Below are 23,357 nucleotides of genomic sequence, written 5' to 3' on the forward strand. Positions count from 1 at the left end.
GTAAATCATGAGAAAGACATGTTTATTAAAGCAATATGAACTACTCAATGTAGAGCTGAACTCTAGAGGAGCCCTCTGCACTAAATTCCTCTGATAGCACCAATAGATCAGGAAACTGAATAAGAATGTGAGGAAGATGAGGACAGACAGGAACAGCTCATACCTTCTGTGGGTTGAGAACTCTGATGACCTGTGTGACGCTTCCCTGGTTGAGTGCTGGGACAATATTACTGCTAGGGGACAAGAGCTGCAGCTGGAATGTCTGAAGGAGAGGGACACACAGAGTGTAAAAGACTGCTCCTGCCAAGTCTGCTTCGTAGGACATACGCCTGCCTGCATATTCCCAACTTTGACTAAGCTGTACAATGCTACAGAGGTCAATGATAGAACCACACAGATTTTTCTTAATATTACATAGTTATACAAATGTGACTGTCCAGTCATGGCTCACCTTTGGAACCGCAGCCTGGAAAACAAACTCTGTCATGTCAGCCTCGGTGGTGTTGGTGGCGTGGATAGTGATGACTGCTATGTTCGGGTTCGGATTGGCCCTCTCAAAGGTGAATTCTATTTTCAGGCCATTCTTGCTATACGCTGTCATGGGGGGAATAGCTAAAGACAAGAACGCACAAGTCAATACAATTCAGAGTGAAAAAGTAGTACCAAACACGATAACCCCTAAAAAACATTCTAGAAACTTGTATAAAGGTCACATTGTTTTAAAATGGATACATAATGACACAGTACTCTACTTGCTAAACAACATGGGAGAGTGGTTGGCTTTGGATCAAATTAGAAATGTGAAAGCTTCACTGATAAGTGCAAGCTCTCACCTGCTGAAATATCATTAAACAGGGGCTGTGAGGAGAGGCCATCCAGGAGGAAGGGGGGCTGGGAGATGGGCACAGAGGGGGCAGGAGCTGGACCACCTAGGGAGGGGGACAACAACACTGGGGGTTCCAACAGGGTACAGGGAACCACACACAGACATAACAGTGATACCACTGGTGATAGTTCACAAGACAAGTTGATTCCTGACCAAGTCAAGCAGGATGTGGCGTGACTAATGTGGTTTCTTTATGAAGGAAGGTGCAGGCAGGGTGACAGAGAGAATAGGTGGTGAACAGTGAGACACTGCAATGAAAGAAAAGAAACCAATCAAGTTGCCCTGACCAAGGTTGGTCCACCTGTGCTTGGGGCTAGAGAGAAAGAAAGTGAATGAGTGCGTGAGTGAGAGAAAGAAAAGGAGAGAAAGAGAGAGAGACTGGTCCTACTAGACAGTGAGAGGTCCCCCAATAGGTCGAGCAGCTCTCCTCCAGCCGAGGCAGGCTTGGTGGGCAGGGTGGTTTGGATCACAGGCACCACATCATTACCTCCCAGCAGGTCTAACAAGTCATTAGCCTGGAACAGAAGAGAAACCAAATAATAAAGCACATGTAGATTGAACCTGTAAAACAGGGAGGATGTGTAGATTGAACCTGTAAAACAGGGAGGATGTGTAGATTGAACCTGTAATGCAGGGAGGATTTGGACAAAACAACAGTGCTCTGAATAAAATCTCATTTATACTTTGTTTTAAAACATGACAGATGGTAAAATATTTTGTAACTCAAATCAGAACTCTAAAGGAAAATGTAGACTGCTTCATATTAATCTGTAGATTGATATGCCCAGCAGTTTAATTTTCCTACCAGCAGGGGTCCTTGTTTGAACAGTGTGTAAAAGCATTAGCAGACTCACTGATTTGTGGACTTTCACCACATGAATAGAAATCAAAACTTAAAGAATGTGTGTGAGTGTACGTGCATTTGTGTGTTTTAAAGAGCTTAAGGGCTCGATTCAATCTGTATCGCTGAAGATCTGAGCTACAGCTCAATATACATGTTTTTATTTTTTATTCACGCATCAGCAAAGATTGCATTCACGGTAAAAGCTGCTGCATTTGTCAGCTCAAATGTAAATTACTTTTACATTTCAATTGAGTCTAACGCTGAACTGAATCAAATGTTGATCCACTGATTCAGCAACACATCGTCTGTGACAGAAAACCTCCCATCAATGGTAAATACAGATTTGTCACGTGACCTTGCCCTCACCTGGTTGGCTGGCTGGGTGACTAGGGGGGGGTGTTTTGTGTCAGGCACCGAGGGCTCTGTCTCCCCATTGGTCTGCACAATCTCTGTAGGGCCATTGGAGGCTGTTTTCTCCATGATGGGCATTCGCTCTAGTAAGGCAGGCCTTCAGAGAGGAAGAGAATAAGATAGGTCCATTTCCTTGACAAGGAGAAGCACCAATCATTTCTACAGAAAAGTGCTTGTAATGAATAGGAATACATTTGGAGGCATACTCACCTCATGTGATCATATTTCTTGAAAAGTGCATTGTACTCCACAGCTCTCTGTTGCAGCTCCACGTCGATGCTGCTGCCGTATATTGACACCACCTTCTTGATTCGGCTGGAGATTTTAAGACACAAATGTTAACCGAGTTTGCGTCCTGCCATCCATTCATTTCAAAGCTAAGGGATAAAAATCATCATAACCTGTTGGATATTCTCTCTGCTCAACACAGATGGACTTACTTGACACTGCTGAAGCGAGTAGACAGCTTCATGATGGCAGTGAGGGAGTAACCACGGGTTACTGGGGTGGACAAGTTGGACACAAGAAGACCTTCCAAAACATCCAGGACTTCATCCTCTGTCACCTGTTGCAAACAAAGGGGGAGAAAATAAATACATTTCGACTTCTTGAGGTCGGCAGTGCACATAGACGCGTTGTGTGTAACGTTCTAGATGAAATAGTTGAGGTGATTGAGTGCTTCAGGAGGTCTACCTGGATGGGCTCCTCCTCCTCACACTGTCCAGATACCAGCAGGTCTCCATACTCCCCTATACACCAGGATGACACCTGGACCAGTGGTTGCTATGGGAGACAAACACTAATAGATCAGATTCACTGTAACCAGTCCTCATCAGAGAGGAAGGGAAACATCCGCACACTGTTTGCTACTTCCAAATGTGATCTTTAGTGATCCGATAACGTTTCAATCAACATATTAATTGTCAGGTTCCTCTTATTTGTCTGGTTACTGGGCTGTTTCAATGTGTGTTTTCCTCTTATCATTCAAGACGTGTGTTTGACCAGAGATGTCTCGGACCTGTGAGATGTCATCCAGCAGGGCTTTGTAGAGTCTCTGTACCGTGTAGGCATGCATCTCCACACTGTTGGTGATGAGCTGGATGAGGTTGGGGACAGAGTCGTCTCGGACATAGCTCCCCGCCTGGACACAAACAGGTGTTAAAAGAAACCCGTCTCAAAATGGATAATGAGGCAGATGATCATTTTGTGTAAGTCCAGCGACAAAAACACTTTCAAGACAAGACACCAAGAGCCTTGGTCACCATGGTAAAAAAAAAGCAGCGGTTGTCGGATATTATGAGATCATCATTTGTAGTTTTCAGTCGATGGATCACTCAAGGATTCGTCACTCAACAGTCAAGCATAATGACGTATTTCACCATCGTCTGTGCAAAGAAAAGTATTTGATGAAATTATACATATACCGTTGTCAGGACTCTCATGATGGTGTCAATGTGCCATCTTTTTGAAGGCGCATACCTGTGAAACAGAACACGCATCAGTCACATCTGCATTACACTGAGCAGAGCATCATATAACCATGAAGTGAAAAAAATTGGCCTGAGGTTGATGCTGTCAGAAAAGATATGGTATCAACAATGTCATGTTCTGACGATGGATCACTCATTTATCGTCATACAGCATTTTAGTAAGTAAGCCACACACATTAACCGGAGGTTGCGGAAACAATAGTTAATCATTGGCTGTAATCTATTCTCGAAGCCTACATTCCTAATGCAAGTAAACTGAGGCATACAGTCAGGATCTGTGTGAACAGCCCACATGCAAAAACTACTGCTGCCATGGCCTCTCATGCAATCACTACTAATCCTTCTATTACTTCTCGAACCACTACTACAACTGCTGAGCAAAGGCCAATACAAACAAAATGAGGTGGTAAAGACCTACAAGCCGGGATAATGTTGAGAACGGTTTCACATGGTGCAACTGCTTAATGTTGCTATGGAACTAGCAAGAGCCTTCAGATTGGCAAAGCCTGATCTCTACAGATCTTCCTAACTGGACCACACCCATGAGCCTTACTTCTCTGCAGCCAGGAAGACTCCGGATGCACAGTCCGCTTTGAATTCTGGGTCACAGGAGTCCAGGAAGTAGAGCAGCTCCTTCATCATGCCTCGGATGTTGTTCCCATTCACCAGGGCGAAGCTCAGCTCCATCGCACGCCTAGCGAGGAGAATGGGAGGATGATAAGACAAGGAAATCGCTACATCTTCTGACCCATATCTTGTGCAGATATGCATGCACAATGACGAGCAATGTGTTGTACTAGTGTGTTATGTATTAATGTCTATACTGTATGTCACTCATGTTCTCCTCATTTAGGTGTAGGTCTCACCTCTTGATGGACACATCCAAGTCTTTTAGACAGTCCACAATGGTGCTCCGATGCCTCTGCACTGCATTGTGGTCCGTCTGTACAGTCTTCAGTAGGGACGTCAGTGCCACATATCTTGAGGGTGGACAGAAAGACACCATAAAGTCACATTAAGTGTTATATTACCTGGGACTATGATGACCTATGTTCAGATCATTCAATGAATGAGTTCCCCAAGTGTGTTACCTAATATTTTTGTCATTGTTGAGAAGGAAGCGTCCCAGTATGTTGATGGCCAACACCCTCAATCCACTTTCTGATTTGATGTCCATTATGGTCAGTACTGTCTCATAGAGGATTGCATTGCCTACATTTTTACTGGTCTCGGTGTTGGTTGCCACCTACAAGGGCGAAGAAACCATTAGTCTGATTAGTCATATCTCTAGGGCAGTAAGCCTCGAGTTCTATTGATTAACCTCTCTTCTCACCTGTGCAAGAATGTCATTCATTGCTTCACTTGAGTCGTCATCACTCCTGCCCAGAATTCGTAATAGTCTCAATATCCGCACCTGCAATGAGGTCAAGGGGCATCACTGACTGGCCTAGCCAAGTTTGTTACAGAAGATCAAATGATTGGCACGAAACACAAGGTCAAAGGTCTCACCTGCAGGAAGGGGTCACTGATGCCAGACACATCATGCTCAGGAGAGTAACCAGACATGATCAGGTTCTTCAGGATTCTCACCAGCTGTGGAACCAACTACAAAAGACCAACAACAGGAGAGGGGTGCCATCAAGGGTCAAGGTCTTTATGTCTGAGGAATCGGTGTCCTACCTTGTTACTGAAATAACTGGACAAAGTATTGTGTAGAATGTGCAGTTATTCTTCACATTCTCTTGATTTAAATCATCAATGTAACTTACATTTCTGGGTTATGGTAATCAAGACAACATTGATTGTATGAAAACATTGGGTTAGGATGTTGAGTTTTGAAAAGCTAATCGAACCGTGATGTCACATTCAATCACACCTGGATGAAATAGAACCCTCATCATAATTCTTACCAGGAATGCTAGGCAAGAGTATTCATAGACAAATATATTCGCATTGGTGCAAATTTTCTGAAATATATATTTGTACGTATACAGACACATACCTCCCTTTTAACAAACATAAAACCATCAGTGTCTAGTGAAAACACCTGAGGTGATCAACTGAAAACAGACCCATCATGTTGTTTTCAACATACGGTGATCAAATGAGTTAGACATTAGGTTAATGATGACACATTGACAATAGTGAGAGATGTCTAAGAAACATTTAAAAAATCCTGTCATGATATCAAAAGAGAACAACATATGACCGCTGTAAAAGTCAAAGAAATCAAAAAGACAAAAAGGAACTTGACGGAACATAGATTTGATTACATCTACGGTGACCGTGTGAAGTTATTACTAGTTACAGCATGCACCAGCTATGAAACCAGAATGTACTCTTACCTTCTCATTCTAACACAATGCAGGAATTGTAACAAAGACAAATGACAGAAAAAATATGAGGTAGATGTTAGGGAAGATTCACTTTTAGAGAGCTCAAAGTCATGTTCTGATCATGAACATGAGGGGTGGGAGACTGGCTCAAGGTTGTTATGGCTAAGGGAAAGAGGTACAGAGCCACTAGAGATACAGCGAGGAAATAAGCGAGGCAAGGAGATACGACTGAGACATAGGCCTACTATGAATGTAGAGCAAACCCTATGGGAAAATGTAATCCAAGGTTTCAAAATGCAACATATGTTTGAAGTATATCCAAAACAGTCATAGTGAAAGGAAAATGAATACTAAGGGAGAATGAATTGTAGAGTGAGCTAAGGACAAATGCTTAATTAACTCCCTGAAGACCTGCGCTGTAACCCAAAAACTCTTGATAGCAGTAATTTCACTAATTAGATGGTGGCTATCCATACCTTTCTGAAGTGTAAGAGCATGTCAGGACTTCTTTCACACATTTCAGTGAGGAGGACAACAGAAGTGTGGAGAACACCTTAAGGAGACAAAGAGAAACTAGTTTGAAAACAGCATCCCTGGTGAACCGTAGTAGTTAACAAATTTGCACAAATTTCCTTGCCAATTCCCTGTGAGTGAACATTTTAGCAATGTCACAGCATTGTTACTCAAATAAGGAACAGTCTATGGGGGAAGGTGTTTGCTGGTTCCATTGTGGTGGTTTATAGTCTGGATTCTCACTCTTAGTAAGGTCCAGTTTAATGCCATTAAGCCCTATTTTAGCACTACAAAAATGACTACAGGTATATATCTAGCATCAACTCTCCAAATCCTTACCTTGACCATTGAGGGGAAAACACAAAACTGACCTTACAATGTCTAGGGGCAACTTCATCTATCAAACTCGTTTAGAAACATATTCGAAGTGATAACACTGGTTCTGACAAGAGTACCGCTTTATAAAGCTGTCAGAACATCAGCCATTGTATTATGACAACCATCAGTGTCTAGTGAAAACACCCGAGGTGATCAATTTAAAACTGTGAAGGACGCAGCAGCTCCACAGCTCATCAGGACACAGTCATTAATCCAACTCTCGTCACTGAAGGACATTTCAACTGTATAGAGGGCACCAGCCCAATTATCCCTTTGAAGGACACAGCATCCCCATTTTACCTGTGAGTGACCAAACCCAATGCTCTCTGTGCAGGACCCAGTTGCCCCCAGCCCCCGGTTGTCTCACCGTGGTTCTTCTCACTCAGCAGGTTCTTTGTGGCTGGGAGGAACATCTCCATCAGCTCTGGGACCTTCCTGATGACGTGGACTGCACACAACGCCGCCTGGGGAGAAAATTCTAAATGTTTTCAAAGTCCTCAACTATGACGTGCAAGCGCAGACCTGCAAACTTTAAATACTTTTTAATGACTACGGCTTTAGCGTGGCGGCACCCCCGGCTCCCACGACGGTGCACGCGCAACACCCACACTGCTCAAATCATAGGCAAATGCACTTTACCATATAGGGCTATCTTCTGTATACCAACCATACCTTATCACAACACAACTTATTGGCTCAAAACACAACAAGGAAAGAAAGGAATTCCACAAATTAACTTAAAGGTACATCTCTAATTGAAATGTATTCCAGGTGACTACCTAATGAAGCTGGTTGAGAGAATGACAGGAGTGTGCCAAGCTGTCATCAAGGCAAAGGAAGGCTATTTAAAGAATATCAAATATATTTACATTTGTTTAGTTTTGATGTCTTCACTATTTTTCTACAATGTAGAAAAAAGTAAAAATATGAATCAGTAGATGTTCTAAAACTTTTGAGCGAGAGAGAAATTAAATGAAATTGGTGATCTCAATGACACTCACATTTTTCTAGGTTACATTTTGGGTTTTTTGATTATTCAAATTAATAGGTGTATGTATGTGGATAGTCTAGTAAAAACAAACTGGATCCTTAATTTTGTTTGGGGAGAACATTTAGAATAATTCAATTACAGGATGGAATGTAGTGGTTTAGCTTACTGTAGGCTGTTTGGAATATGAAACAACTGAACTAGGCCTATATCAGTTTGTTTCAGATCTCCATCCCTGACCTCATCCATCAAGGTCTGACTACTAGGCTACCATCAATCAACATGCCTCGTCATTGGTGAACTGATTATTATCACAACATTACCTACTGTTGACATACAGCTGGATCAACAGGCCAGATCAACAACTGATTATTATCACAACATTACCTACTGTTGACATACAGCTGGATCAAGAGGCCAGACCAACAACTGATTATTATCACAACATTACCTACTGTTGACATACAGCTGGATCAACAGGCCAGATCAACAACTGATTATTATCACAACATTACCTACTGTTGACATACAGCTGGATCAAGAGGCCAGACCAACAACTGATTATTATCACAACATTACCTACTGTTGACATACAGCTGGATCAAGAGGCCAGATCAACAACTGATTATTATCACAACATTACCTACTGTTGACATACAGCTGGATCAAGAGGCCAGATCAACAACTGATTATTATCACAACATTACCTACTGTTGACATACAGCTGGATCAAGAGGCCAGATCAACAACTGATTATTTACACAACATTACCTACTGTTGACATACAGCTGGATCAAGAGGCCAGATCAACAACTGATTATTATCACAACATTACCTACTGTTGACATACAGCTGGATCAAGAGGCCAGATCAACAACTGATTATTATCACAACATTACCTACTGTTGACATACAGCTGGATCAAGAGGCCAGATCAACAACTGATTATTATCACAACATTACCTACTGTTGACATACAGCTGGATCAAGAGGCCAGATCAACAACTGATTATTTACACAACATTACCTACTGTTGACATACAGCTGGATCAAGAGGCCAGATCAACAACTGATTATTTACACATTACCTACTGTTGACATACAGCTGGATCAAGAGGCCAGATCAACAACTGATTATTATCACAACATTACCTACTGTTGACATACAGCTGGATCAAGAGGCCAGATCAACAACTGATTATTATCACAACATTACCTACTGTTGACATACAGCTGGATCAAGAGGCCAGATCAACAACTGATTAAATCAACATAGGCGTACTAATCTTAACACAGTCTAATATAACTTTCTGTGAAGGACAGTATTAGCAGAACAGCTCTCTCTGCCATGTCTGTTGACTTAACACTAGCCAACTACATTTGTCTTAATGGCGAAGGAGCTAACTACGAAATAATGGTGGTCACGTGCTTGATTAACACATACAATTTTGGAAAATGTATTCACCAAATAGTTCATTATCCATTTTCCCTAGCCTTATTCGTCACACATCAGCGGTATCAACGGACAAAGTGGAGAGCTGCCATTCAGCTCGAGGGAGGAAATTAGTAGACTACTACGACTACAGGGGGCGTGCCGGAGTGGAAAGCTAGAGATGTTTTATCCTCGCCAAAGTCCTGATTGGCTCAGCTCCAACTTCAGATGGTTATACCAATAGAAGCGTATTTTAGGGTAGTTTTTCATACCAGCATACTTTGACCTCAAATTGTGTGCAGGTTGGCAGGTCTGCTGACACACATCAAACTAACCACCTGACTAACACTACTTTGTAAAGAATGAATGTGGGCTAGGTGAGAATGAGGTACCTTTTTCCTCAGGTAGGAGTTGGAGGTTTTGAGCAGCTTCTCCACCTCTCCAGCCAGGTCTCGACACATCTCTGAGGAACCCATGCAGCCCAGGGTGCACAAGGCCAGGCCCTGGACATACTGTGTGCTGTGATTCAGATCACTGAGGAAGGACAGGGGGAAGAATGAGTGGATAGCAGATAATAATAACTTTATATAGTGTATAAAGTAAGAGCTTCACATCATAAAATAAAAGTACTAGCAAAGAAATAAAGACTGGAGGAAGGAGAATGAAAAAAGATAATTAATTAAAAATCATACATTAAAAGCATCTTTATAAAAATGTGTCTTCAACAGGGATTTAAAAATAGGCACTGAATCTGAAAGCCTGATCTCTGGCAGACCATTCCAAAGTCTAAGGGTCTTAATGGCAAATGCCCGGTCTTGTTTCGTTTTCAACTTAGACTTTGGAATGTGGCTGTGTCTCCGTTCACAGGGAGATAACAGATCAGAGATATAGGATGGCGCTGAGATGTAGAAGAGAAAGAGGAAAGATAGATAGACAGGGAGAGGTGGGTGAAAAGGGAAGATGAAGGATAGAGCAGGGGAGACAGGAAAGAAGAAAAATGTGCATGAGAGCAAGAGATCGAGAAAAAGACGCAACAGCTGATCCGGCAGGTTATGGGGCTGTTTCCATATCCAACATCAGAAGTGTACGCTGCTGACGAGAGCACCACTCATGAGTAACAATTCTGGCAGTAACAGAACACTGCCATTGGTGCACATCACCACCTCCTGCAGCACAGCTCTCATCTCTACACTACAAATAATTGTATGTATGTAGCCAATGCGGTTCTGGCCTGCCTTACTTCTTGATGCAGTTTGTCATTAGTAGATGGACGTCCTGCCTCTCATCCAACAGTAGCATGGCTCCCAGGTACCCTATCCGCTTGTCAGTGAACTTCTGGGACGCAATCAACTTCAGGCACTCAAGCTGGAAAACAAAACTCAAATCAATTTGAATGTCCCATGCGCCAAATACAACAGTGAAATGCTTAGTTACACACCCTTAACCAAAAGGTTGATTTCTTTTTCCCCTAAAAGCATTAAGTAGAAAATGTAAAATAAAAGTAACAAATTATTAAAACGGCAGCAGTAAAATAACAAGCGCGCCTATATAGAGGGGGTACCGGTACAGAGTCAATGTTTGGGGGCACCGGTTCGTCGAGGTAATATGTACATGTAGGTAGAGTTAAAGTGACTATGCATAGATTATAAACAGACAGTAGCAGCAGCGTAAAAGAGGGGTATGGGTAGCCCTTTGATTAGCTGTTCAGGAGTCTCAAGAGGCTTGGAGGTAGAAGCTGTTAAAAAGCCTTTAGGACCTCCGGTACCGCTTGCCATGCGGTAGTAGAGAGAACAGTCTATGACATGGGTGACTGGAGTCTTGGGACAATTTTTAAGGCCTTCCTCTGACACCTCCTGGTATAGAGGTCCTGGATGGCAGGAAGCTTGGACCCAGTGATGTAATGGGCCGTACGCACTACCCTCTGAGTGCCTTGCGGTCGGAGGCCGAGCAGTTGCCATACCAGGCAGTGATGCAACCCGTCTGGATGCTCTCGATGGTGCAGCTGTAGAACCTTTTGAGGATCTGAGGACCCATGCCAAATCTTTTCAGTCTCCTGAGGGGAAAAGGCTTTGTTGTGCCATCTTCACGACTGCCTTAGTGTGTTTGGACCATGATAGTTTGTTGGTGATGTGGACACCAAGGAACTTCAAGCGCTCAACCTGTTCCACTACAGCCCTGTCGATGAGAATGGGGGCGTGCTCGGTCCTCCTTTTCCTGTAGTCCACAATTTGTCTTGATCACGTTAAGGGAGAGGTTGTTGTTCTGGCACCACACAACCAGGTCTCGGACCTCCTCCCTATAGGCTGTCTCATCGTTGTTGGTGACCACTGTTGTGTCATCGGCAAAATTGATGATGGTGTTGGAGTCGTGCCTGGCCATGCAGTCATGAGTGAACAGGGAGCACAGGAGCGGACTGAGCATGCACCCCTGAAGGGCCCCCGTGTTGAAGATCAGTGTGGCGGATGTTTTGTTCCCTACCATTGCCACCTGTGGGTGGGCCGTCAAGAAGTCTGGGATCCAGTTGCAGAGGGAGGCGTTTAGTCCTAGAGTCCTTAGCTTTGTGATGAGCTTTGAGGGCACTATGGTATTGAACGCTGAGCCGTAGTAATCCGTTCACAAAACTGCTCTCTTCAGCAAGAGACACATTCACTGCCAGAAACAACAAGACAGTCACAGATGTTGGTTAATAAATTAAGAACATAGTGTTCTTTTTAAACATACCTGCCCAAAGTGCGCTGGGTAGCCCAGCATGTGCATGTAGAGTAGCTTAGCCACATTTCTACAGCGGTAAGTGTTGTCTTCCTCTCTGAAGGACGAGCGTATGGCAGCACACTCTTTCTGGATCATCTCACGCTCCTCTGCCTGGGTCCGAGCCGTCCGGATGGTCCGGATCAGCTCCCGCAGTCTGATCGGCGCTGGCATCCTCTGGAAAACACGGAGAAACTAAACATGTTGGCACAGGGGGCCTTGGTGAAGGGAAGGCACTGGCTGGGCGAGAGCCAACTGCTGCACTTTTTTTTTAAAACAAGGGCCATACTGCAAAGTCACATTCTAATCTGACAACCGGTAGATGAAAGTAGACCTATGTTATTCTGAAAGTATGGAAAAAATGACAATAAGATCAGTAACTTTTTTGTTTCTCAAACATTTGTATTGCTTATGGCGTTACTACAGACGTAAAATGTAAATAAAGAAGACAAATCCATTAACATGAATGCCTGGGCCGATGTGGGTCCACAGAGTGTCTGTCTTCATGCATTTCTGAGTTAAAGTGCAAGTAGCTGGGGGGCTAGTAAAATCACCTGACCACCACTTCTATCTAGCTCATTATAGTTATCATTAGGAAGCCATGGGTGTTCACTCATTCTATAAGATAGATGTATACTCTTGTAATGGTATTTTTGGCAGCCTATGTGATTATAAATATTTGAATAGCAAATTAGCATTGTTCTGTGAGTACACCCTCAAATGTGACAAGGACATGGAGAATTCCTTGCTCAGAAGCTTGTGAAGAGAGCACTAAGGTTTCAAACCAGTGGAGGGTGATTAAATATTGAAGGGGCACATGCTTGGAGGTGAGATAACATTCTCCAGTATTTACATGCAGCCACACAGACGAATAATAACAGGAGCACAGTGCCCCAGTTCTAAAACATCAGCCAGGTACAGACCTGGCAAACACAAGAGAACTCACAGTACCGTGCCTCTACGATGTTACTAATGTACTCCCATTCTAACAACAACGCTGCTCCATGAGAGGATGCATTCAGAATGAAATGATTAGACAAGCATATAATCTCTCACCCCATTAATGATGTGTCCGACTCAGAGATAGAGGGATTTGATTTGTTTTTATAGGTAGGCGGCAAGATGATAATGACAAATACACTGTCCTACTTCCTATTTGATAAGTAGACTTCCTGTGTGTTCTAACACTCACCATCAATCGAGTTCACATTGGTCGTCCCAAAGCCTGTGGTCTCAGAGGCCGGCAAGGTAAAGCAGGTTGCTTGTCCTGCACATTGACCACCTAGTCTGTATGTGCACACTACCACAATCCAGTGACCTCTGGTCAAGAAGAAGCAGCCCGCATGTTGGATCTGTGCACTAGTTGACTAAATTGGTCTCATGCCCATTTCAGAGGATCAAATATACAAACAGGTAAATGAGACCTTGACTGTAAGTCAAGAGTACAGTATGAAGATTGGAGAAGCAGTTTTAGCCTATAGAAATCCCCGATCACACTTGTAGGCGATGTCTTGAAAAATTTGGCTAGCTAAGCTCATGAGCAGAAATGCGTCGTCGGGTCTAACAGTCATCTCGCGCCGAACTGCGCATGTGCAGGCCGTCAAGTCAAAGTCACCCCTTCGATATAAAAGTAGTTTGACGAAAATGAAAAAGCTGTCAGTTTGTCACTTTCACGAGATTGGAATAACAACATGTTCAACTACTTAAGACATTTACTAGAATCTAGGTTGCCTTTAGACTTTGAGAAAATTAACAACCAAGGAAGATTCACTTCTCTCATTGAATTTTCAAACCACCGCCTGGTCTGTTTGGTCCGTTTTGCAAGCGTTCCCGAAGTCTCACGATGTTGCGCCTCTGGGTTTAGAAACTCTACGTTTAAACCCTGCAGGAATTAGTTGGGTAAATGGTGGATGAGCACTGAGCTGCATCACAATCCTTCATGAACTGTCTGCTAGTGAGGATGAGCCCAGCGGTGGTGTGAGAGCAATCCGGAAACAGAGAGAAAGGATTGCTCTCTTGGCAGTTAAGAGAGCGAGACAAAATTGCTCAATAGGCTTTTGGCCTTAAAGATTCAGTAAAAAGAAAGTAGTAATACAAACTGTCACAATGAGAGACCGTGGAAGGGGAAACTATGAATGTGTAATAACTGCACATGAAACACAGACGCCAAGTCATAGGAAGTGATTCGTACAACAAGAGACCAACAGATCTCAGCATTCCAAAGGCACAATGTCATTGGGTGTGCTAAACAAACTCTACTTCCTGCTTTTAGAAACTCCTATAGCACTGACACGTTTGACTTTCAACACCTGAGTTAAAGCAATGAACACTGCAGCCTACCCTCTATTGTAGTGCATTCAGGAAGTGTACACTTACAGTACTACAGCAGAGTGACAGAGTATGTAAGAGAAACCCTGGGCAGGCTGGAGTGGGCAGAACAAGGTCAAGGGCCTGGCACCAGCAGTGGGTCTGGAGGAGGCCTTGTTTATTGCAGTAAAGGGCCTGGTGAGAGGGGTGTGTGTTAATGCACCACCACCACAACAGGGGATCCATCACGCGCCACTATGCCAGGAACAAAGAGAGTAAGTTATTACCGCTGGCTCCTGCGTGCGGAGAAGAGGTGCTTTATGACTTCCCATCTCAAAAGATGCACGGCTCTTATCGGTTAGCATGGATAGCATAATTGCGACGTTACAGCAAGAGGGACGACAGTAATTAGTTGCTGAACAAAGCCATTTTCTGCATCAAGCCACCTCAGAGCTGATGCTGTTGCTGAAAAAATAATGCACTTGCTAAAAATGTACAGAGCAGAGACTCTCTTAGAACTAGGGAAAATATAAAGGCTGGTGTTGTACACACAAAAAGGTCCAACAGAGAACAGACAATCCAATTAATAACACCAGTTATGTTATCATCACATCAAAGACTTTTTCCAAATCCACGGTATACAGTATTACTTTAAGTGCACACAAATGGTGCTATTTCTATAAAAAAAATAATAATAATTTAGGCAACATGAATCTTAATCCAGGAGGGGATTGTTTGTCCCTGCTATAACCAAGAAGCTTGATCTTGACATCTAGCCACTTAGAAAACTAAATGCATAGCTGGAGCTCTGAGCTGGATATAACCTCAATTTGGCACGTCTTAGATAATTAATTTACACTCACCGGACAGTTTATTCCAGAACAGCCTGAATTATTTGGGGTATTCGACAGGGTGTCAAACATTCCACAGGGATCACGCAGATGCTGCAGATTGGACGACGGTCCAGTCATGCTGCGAACAGCCAGTTCAAAATCTCCCCAAAGATGCTCAATTGGGTTGAGGTCTGGGGACTGTGCAGGACACTCAAGTAAACTGAAATTGTACTGCTTTCCCAGATGCCAATCTGAACACCACTGTTGTACTGCGCTGCTATTCGTCCGTTTGTGGCCCACCTGCTAGCTTGCATGATTGTCATTCTCCTTTGACATCTCATCAACAAGAGGTTTTCCCCCACAGGGCTGCCGTTGACTGGATGTTTTTTTGTTTGTCACAATGAGACACTACCGTTTCTGGATACTGGATCGGGCCCGCCTGGCACCGTTGATCGCACAATGCTCAATGTTGCTAAAGTCACTTGTTTTGCCCATTCTAACATTCAATCGAACAGTAACTGAATGCCTCCTTTACATAGGAAGCCACGGCCACATGACTCACCCACCGTCTGTAGGATCGATCCAGTTTCGGGAACAGGGTGGTGTACCTAATAAAAACTGGCAGGTGAGTATAGTTGTGTGTTGTGTGAGTATGTATATATATATATATATATATATATATATATATATATATATAAATAAATAAATAAATAAATAAAACACACAAGGGCACAATATATGAATGCACCCATGCAGCCCCTGAGAAAAATGTCAGGTCGAGTTAGCTGCACCGTGGCGTAAGGCTGGGCGATCAAATTAATTTGCATGTACAGTAAAAGTACATGTAAAAGTACATGGTTTACATACACCTTAGTCAAATACATTTAAACTCAGTTTTCACAATGGCTGACATTAAATCCAAGTAAAAATTCCCCGTCTTAGGTCAGTCAGGATCACAACTTTATTTTAACAATGTGAAATGTCAAAATAATAGTAGAGAGAATTATTTATTTCAGCTTTTATTTCTTTCATCACATTCCCAGTGAGTCAGAAGTTTACATGCTACCAAATACTAATTGAGTGTATTGCCTTTAAATTGCTTAACTTGGGTATCTTTCCACAAGCTTCCCACAATAAATTGGGTGAATTTTGTCCCATTCCGCCTGACAGGGCTGGTGTAACTGAGTCACGTTTGTAGGCCTCCTTGCTCACACGCCTTTTCAGTTCTGCCCACAAATTTTCTATGGTATTGAGTAGAGGTCGACCGATTATGATTTTTCAACGCCGATACCGATTATTGGAGGACCAAAAAAAGTTGATACGAATAATCAGACGATTTAAAAAAAAATTGATTTGTAATAATGACAATTACAACAATACTGAATGAACACTTATTTTAACTTAATATAATACATCAATAAAATCAATTTAGCCTCAAATAAATAATGAAACATGTTCAATTTGGTTAAAATAATGCAAAAACAAAGTGTTGGAGAAGAAAGTAAAAGTGCAATATGTGCCATGTCAAAAAGCTAACATTTAAGTTCCTTGCTCAGAACATATGAAAGTTGGTGGTTCCTTTTAACTTGAGACTTCAATATTCCAAGGTAAGAGGTTTTTAGGTTGTAGTTAATATAGTATTTATAGGACTATTTCTCTCCACACCATTTGTATTTCATATACAGTGGGGAGAACAAGTATTTTTCTCCAAAAGATATGAACTTTGTCCCAATGTGCAAACCGTAGTCTGGCTTTTTTTATGGCAGTTTTGGAGCGGTGGCTTCTTCTTGCTGAGCGGCCTTTCAGGTTATGTCGATATTGGACTCATTTAACTGTGGATATAGATACTTTTGTGCCCGTTTCCTCCAGCATCTTCACAAGGTTCTTTACTGTTGTTCTGGGATTGATTTGCACTTTTCGCATCAAAGTACATTCATCTCTAGGAGACAGAACGCTTCTCCTTCTTGAGCGGTATGACGGCTGCGTGGTCCCATGGGGTTTATACTTGCATACTATTGTTTGTACAGATAAACGTGGTACCTTCAGGCATTTGGAAATTGCTCCCAAGGATGAACCAGACTTGTGGAGGTCTACAATTATATTTCTGGGGTCTTGGCTGATTTCTCCCATGATGTCAAGCAAAGAGGCACCGTGTTTGAAGGTAGGCCTTGAAACACATCCACAGGTACACCTCCAATTGATTCAAAAGATTTCAATTAGCCTATCAGAAGCTTCTCAAGCCATGACATCGTTTTCTGGAATTTTCCAAGCTGTTTAAAAGGCACAGTCAACTTAGTGCATGTACACTTCTGACCCACTGGAATTGTGATACAGTGAATTAAAAGTGAAATAATCTGTCTGTAAACAATTGTCGGAAAAATTACTTCATGCACAAAAGATGCCCTAACCGACTTGCCGAAACTATAGTTTGTTAACAAGAAATTTGTGGAGTGGTTGAAAAAACGAGTTTTAATGACTCCAACCTAAAAGTCTATGTAAACTTCTAACTTCAACTGTACATTATACATGATTCACATTCAATTTCTAATAATTTAAAAAAATTAATAGCATTTTCATAGACCTGAAAGCCACTTTAGTGATGGCAAAAAAGCAGGTTAAACTATTGTTGTTATAAAATGTGGGTTTTATGGTCGTGGAAGGCTTAAAGTTGGCTTGTGAAGTTCTACCAAGGCTCTCAATTCATTAGATTATCGCTGACTGTTTGACCTTTAATTGTATAACAAAAGCGTATTTAGATTTTTTTTTTTAAATGGTTGTTCAAAATAAAGGATTTGGCTATACATCTATTGCTGACAGGTGTTTAAATACGGACTGTTTTTCATGGTATGGGATAGACCCCTTAGTTCCAGTGAAGGGAAATCTTAAAGCTATAGCATACAGTGACATTCTAGACAATTCTGTGCTTCAAATTTTGTGGCAACAGTTTGGGGAAGGCCCAGTCCTGTTTTAGCATCACAATGGCCCCGTGCACAAAGCAAGGTCCATACAGCAAAGGTTTGTCGAGATCAATGTGGAAGAACTTGACTGGCCTGCAGAGAGCCCTAACCTCAACCCCATCGAACACTTGTGAATTGGAACGCCACCGACGAGACAGGCCTAATTGCCCAACCTCACTAATTCTCGTGGCTGAATGGAAGCAAGTCCCCGCAGCAATGTTCCAACATCTAGTAGAAAGCCTTCCCAGAAGAGTGGAGGATGTTACAACAGCAAAAGGGGGACCAACTCCATATTAATGCCCATGATTTTGAAATTAGATGTTTGACAAGCAAGTGTCCACATAATCAATGGAAATCAAATGTATCAATCCATGGAGGTCTGGATTTGGAGTCACACTCAAAATTAAAGTGGAAAACTACACTACAGGCTGATCCAACTTTGATGTAATGTCCTTAAAACAAGTCAAAATGAGGCTCAGTAGTGTGTGTGGCCTCCACGTGCCTGTATGACCTCCCTACAATGCCTGGGCATGCTCCTGATGAGGTGGCGGATGGTCTTCTGAGGGATCTCCTCCCAGACCTGGACAAAAGCATCCGCCAACTCCTGGACAGTCTGTGGTGCAGTCTGTTGGTGGATGGAGCGAGACATGATGTCCCAGATGTGCTCAATTGGATTCAGGTCTGGGAAACGGGCATCAATGCCTTCTGCTGACACACTCCAGCCACATGAGGTCTAGCATTGTCTTGCATTAGGAGGAACCCAGGGCCAACCGCACCAGCATATGGTCTCACCAGGGGTCTGAGGATCTCATCTCGGTACCCAATGGCAGTCAGGTTACCCTGGCGAGCACATGGAGGGCTGTGCGGCCCCCCAAAGAAATGCCACCCCACACCATGACTGACCCACCGCCAAACCGGTCATGCTGGAGGATGTTGCAGGCAGCAGAACGTTCTCCACGGCGTCTCCAGACTCTGTCACGTCTGTCACATGTGCTCAGTGTGAACCTGCTTTCATCTGTGAAGAGCACAGGGCGCCAGTGGCGAATTTGCCAATCTTGGTGTTCTCCGGCAAATGCCAAACGTCCTGCACGGTGTCGGGCTGTAAGCACAACCCCCACCTGTGGATGTCGGCCCTCATACCACCCTCATGGAGTCTGTTTCTGACCGTTTGAGCAGACACATGCACATTTCTGGCCTGCTGGAGGTCATTTTGCAGGGCTATGGCAGTGCTCCTCCTGCTCCTCCTTGCACAAAGGCGGAGGTAGCGGTCCTGCTGCTGGGTTGGTGCCCTCCTACGGCCTCCTTCACATCTCCTGATGTACTGGCCTGTCTCCTGGTAGCGCCTCCATGCTCTGGACACTACGCTGACAGACACAGCAAACCTTCTTGCCACAGCTCGCATTGATGTTCCATCCTGGATGAGCTGCACTACCTGAGCCACTTGTGTGGGTTATAGACTCCGTCTCATGCTACCACTAGAGTGAAAGCACCGCCAGCATTCAAAAGTGACCAAAACATCCCCACCTGCAGAACCACTCCTTTATTGGGGGTGTCTTGCTAATTGCCTATAATTTCCACCTGTTGTCTATTTCATTTGCACAACAGCATGTGAAATTTGTCAATCAGTGTTGCTTCCTACGTGGACAGTTTGATTTCACAGAAGTGTGATTGACTTGGAGTTACATTGTGTTGTTTAAGTGTTCCCTTTATTTTTTTGAGCTATATATATATATATATATATATATATATATATATATATACACACACACACACACACACATATAAGATTTAGGCCATATCGCCCAGCCCTACCGTGGAGTCTGGAGGAAATTAAATAGATCAAGGAAGGTGCAGAGAAAGGAGCATAGTTGCACGAGCCAGTATGTTGATAATGTAAGAATTCACTGTGATCAAAGTGCAACGGAAGGTCAGTGCACATTCCAGAAGAGCAGGGGGACTCTGACTCCCTCCCTTCCATTACCATTCAAACGGAAACTGGGCAGCATAGATGAGAACCCATGGTAAACCGTCATGGCTAAGAGGTGTTCTTCTTAGGCACAACGCATTAGCCATCTCCGTCACTCCCAGAAAGCACAAGAAAGTACAATTAACTGTAACAAGTAATTCACACCCATCATTCACATCATAGTCCAGCAATCTGTTTGAATGCATGAACCATTAACATACATTCAGGCCTGTCACCTAGGCTTAATGACTCGAGCAAAACAAAGGCTTATATTTCCTGTGACAAGTAACCAAAGGCCCCAATCAGCCTGTGTGCTCCTAAGTGTGCGCACACAACAAATATGGAAAATCCAGTCTCTGCTAGACTAACAAAGACTTATGAAATGTCTGTTCTACTACAATAATGCAATAACTTTTATAAGCACACATTTTATTAATTACAACATGTAAGACATGATATTTTCTTTATTATGTCCCCAAAAGCTGGCACAAAAGACGCATTTGGTCTCGACAGAGGACGGGTTGAGCACAATAGGTGGATTAGGAAGACCATAGGTGGAGAAAGTTTGCACTTGCTGAACTGTTGAGCAGCAGCCACCAAAGACACACTCACCAACATCAGTTTTGCTCAGCCTTACTCTCCCAGGACAAAAACAGTACTGTTTGGCTGTGTGGCCACGCTACAGATTTTAGCCCCGCTATATTTCACAGGAGCTTGAACAGCCAACAAGCCAAAAACATTTATGTCAAATGCAATGACTGACGTGAGGCATTATCCTATCAATTAGAGGGGGAGGATCTCAAACTCCCCTGAACTTATTCCTGTTCCAGTTGAATTAGGCTATTGTCCTCCACATGCATACTGATGCATTTGATCATGTTATTTAAGACTGCTTTGGGCACAAAATGGGCATAAAGGAAGACATAATAATTATATAGTGAATGTTATCAACACCCTCATATAGCCACAGAAGGGATCATATCTGACACCAACTGTGCCAGATTTCCTGTGTGAATAGAACTACCCATTCCTCTCCTGAGCCTTTGGAAGATACACAAGCCTGCAGAGCCTAGCAACCAGTGGCAAGAGAAAACAACCTCAACACACGGAAGAGTCCACTGGGGACATAGGCTACTAAATTTCCAATGTCCAGAATCCAGAGACAACGCACACCATCAATGAGGCTCTTTCCAATTGAGCAACTGGAGTGTGCCACAATTTACTTCCTCCTTAACCAAAGTTGTGCAGATGAAGTTCATTAAGCTACAGAAACAATTCTGAAGCCACCATTGTAGAGGGACAGCTCCTTTCAACACAATATCCCAGCATATTGTTCTCTTTGACACTCATTTTGCTGTCACTGCTCAGCCAAGCTCTCACCGAGATATTTAATTGGTTGTGTTTTTATTTTACTAGGCAAGTCAGTTAAGAACACATTCTTATTTACAATGACGGCCTACCAAAATATATCCTGTGGGGACAGGGGCCTTGGATTAAAAATATATAATATAAGGACAAAACATGCATCACAACACTACATAAAGAGACCTGCAACAATAACACAACATAACAGCACAAAACATGGTACAAACATAATTGGGCACAAACAACAGCACAAAGGGCAAGAAGCTAGAGACAATGCATCACACAAAGCAGCCACAACTGTCAGTAAGAGAGTCCATGATTGAGTCTGAATGAAAAGATCGAGTTACCTCCATTCCAACAAAAAAACAATTCTGCAAGTAGTATGACAGAACATTTACACAAAACATTGGACCTACATGGTTTAGCCAAGTATTGGCCTACCAATATATATGTGTGTACTGTAGACAGAAAGCTTTCATTGAATAGGCTGAAAATGCAGGTACAAACATGGGCACTTTTCAGCTGGTTTAATGCAAATACAAAGAACATGCAATGAAAAAAGCAAGTCTTTGAGTATATGACACTGATGTTGACTTCTGGAGAATCGACTGACAGCAAGCTCAAATAAACAACCCAATGGCTGTAATGGCACATAAATAGCCTAATAATCACAACCAGTATGTGAGTATTGTAGCTAACGTTAGCAGTTAACGTTAAGTGGCAACAATACTATAGTTGCTAGCTAGCTTAAGTAACGTTAGTAACCTTGACTTCATTACAACCACGTAGAAACATTTACACCCAAGCTAGGTATAACACACACCTTATTTGAAGCGTGGGTATACGTTACAGTTCAACTTGAACACATCATGGTATTGCTCTAGCTAAGTTTTCGTTAGCTAGCTACTTAGCTAACATAATTGGCTAGCTAAAGTAGTTAGCTAGGTAACTTACACGTCGGTACCAATGGTCGGTATATAGCTACATTCCGCATACCGAGTAGCTGGCTAGCTAGTAACGCGTTAGCTCGGTAGGGTGGTTAGCTTTCTACGGTAGATCACAAGCCCACGGAAAGGGAGTTAAATTGCTAGTCATCTCGTGAACACAATAGTTTACGAACATTTAACCACACCTGTCAAATATATTATGCATTGTCACGTTACCACTAGTTAGCATTGGCACTAATAAGCTAGCAATCTAACGTCCGAGCAGAGGCCATTTCAGGGCGAGCATGGCACAATTACAGATTTCTAATTTCTCAGACATAAGTAAACCCCTTTAGCAAGTGGACATACAGAGCATAGCTAGATAGCTAGCTACGCAATCACGAAGAGGCCTTCATCGCACTGACTTAGCTAGCAGGTTAGCTAGCTAGTAGGATTAGCTAACAACTAGTTAGTTACCTTGCCCTACATACCTACCGGTAGATCTATTTTCAGTTACACAGCAAATAACCAAATGTAATGTTGACATACATTGAAGGCAAGTAAAAGTTCAGTATAAAAACAGATTCTAAGGTTAAAAGATCGCACAAGTACAGATCAGGTAAGCATACCAGCTAGCCGACACCAGGCTAACGCTTCTCTGACAGACAACCCCCCCGGTACACTGGCTGGTTAGCGCAGCCTCACTTCCGATCATGTAGCGCCAATATGGATTATTGTCACCGCGGTTTAAGACAAAGTCGTGCTGATTTTTCAGCTATTATCAAAATAAACAACTCTGTTTAACTGACATAGTTGTATAAAGTTATACTCACTATCCGTATTGATACCAGAAAATAGCTGGAATCTTCTCTATTTGCGACGGAGGGAGGAACAGACCAGACATTCAAAATGGTGGCTCTCCAAGCCTCAGCACTTCTACCGCAGGCGGAGGGTTACACCGAAAAAAATCAAAACTT

The 23,357-nt window shown here is 42.9% G+C and overlaps 1 protein-coding gene across 5 annotated transcripts in view; it reads right to left on the reverse strand.

The window, feature by feature from the left end:
* Positions 1 to 23,355, reverse strand: part of LOC110506526 (AP-1 complex subunit gamma-1) — a 28,621-nt gene extending 5,266 nt beyond the window's left edge. Inside the window, exons 1-22 of one of the 5 annotated variants that reach the window (XM_021586198.2) lie at positions 23,214 to 23,355; positions 12,000 to 12,203; positions 10,519 to 10,643; positions 9,671 to 9,812; positions 7,226 to 7,322; positions 6,444 to 6,520; positions 5,977 to 5,985; positions 5,141 to 5,236; positions 4,965 to 5,045; positions 4,723 to 4,877; positions 4,498 to 4,611; positions 4,185 to 4,325; positions 3,566 to 3,620; positions 3,160 to 3,282; positions 2,835 to 2,924; positions 2,582 to 2,706; positions 2,352 to 2,456; positions 2,097 to 2,238; positions 1,275 to 1,401; positions 834 to 929; positions 452 to 612; positions 164 to 262 (exon numbers count right to left, since the gene is read on the reverse strand). In XM_021586198.2, the coding sequence (XP_021441873.1) occupies positions 164 to 262; positions 452 to 612; positions 834 to 929; positions 1,275 to 1,401; positions 2,097 to 2,238; positions 2,352 to 2,456; positions 2,582 to 2,706; positions 2,835 to 2,924; positions 3,160 to 3,282; positions 3,566 to 3,620; positions 4,185 to 4,325; positions 4,498 to 4,611; positions 4,723 to 4,877; positions 4,965 to 5,045; positions 5,141 to 5,236; positions 5,977 to 5,985; positions 6,444 to 6,520; positions 7,226 to 7,322; positions 9,671 to 9,812; positions 10,519 to 10,643; positions 12,000 to 12,200 (2,361 nt within the window). In that variant the 5' untranslated portion in view covers positions 12,201 to 12,203; positions 23,214 to 23,355. Of the gene's footprint in view, positions 1 to 163; positions 263 to 451; positions 613 to 833; positions 930 to 1,274; positions 1,402 to 2,096; positions 2,239 to 2,351; positions 2,457 to 2,581; positions 2,707 to 2,834; positions 2,925 to 3,159; positions 3,283 to 3,565; positions 3,621 to 4,184; positions 4,326 to 4,497; positions 4,612 to 4,722; positions 4,878 to 4,964; positions 5,046 to 5,140; positions 5,237 to 5,976; positions 5,986 to 6,443; positions 6,521 to 7,225; positions 7,323 to 9,670; positions 9,813 to 10,518; positions 10,644 to 11,999; positions 12,222 to 13,218; positions 13,501 to 23,009; positions 23,139 to 23,213 lie in introns of those variants that run through there. The other 4 variants (XM_021586200.2, XM_021586201.2, XM_021586197.2 and 1 more) reach the window with 4 other exon arrangements.
* Positions 23,356 to 23,357: the final 2 nt, after the last annotated feature.

Source organism: Oncorhynchus mykiss, chromosome 26, assembly GCF_013265735.2.
Source record: "Oncorhynchus mykiss isolate Arlee chromosome 26, USDA_OmykA_1.1, whole genome shotgun sequence".
NCBI lineage: Eukaryota > Metazoa > Chordata > Actinopteri > Salmoniformes > Salmonidae > Oncorhynchus > Oncorhynchus mykiss.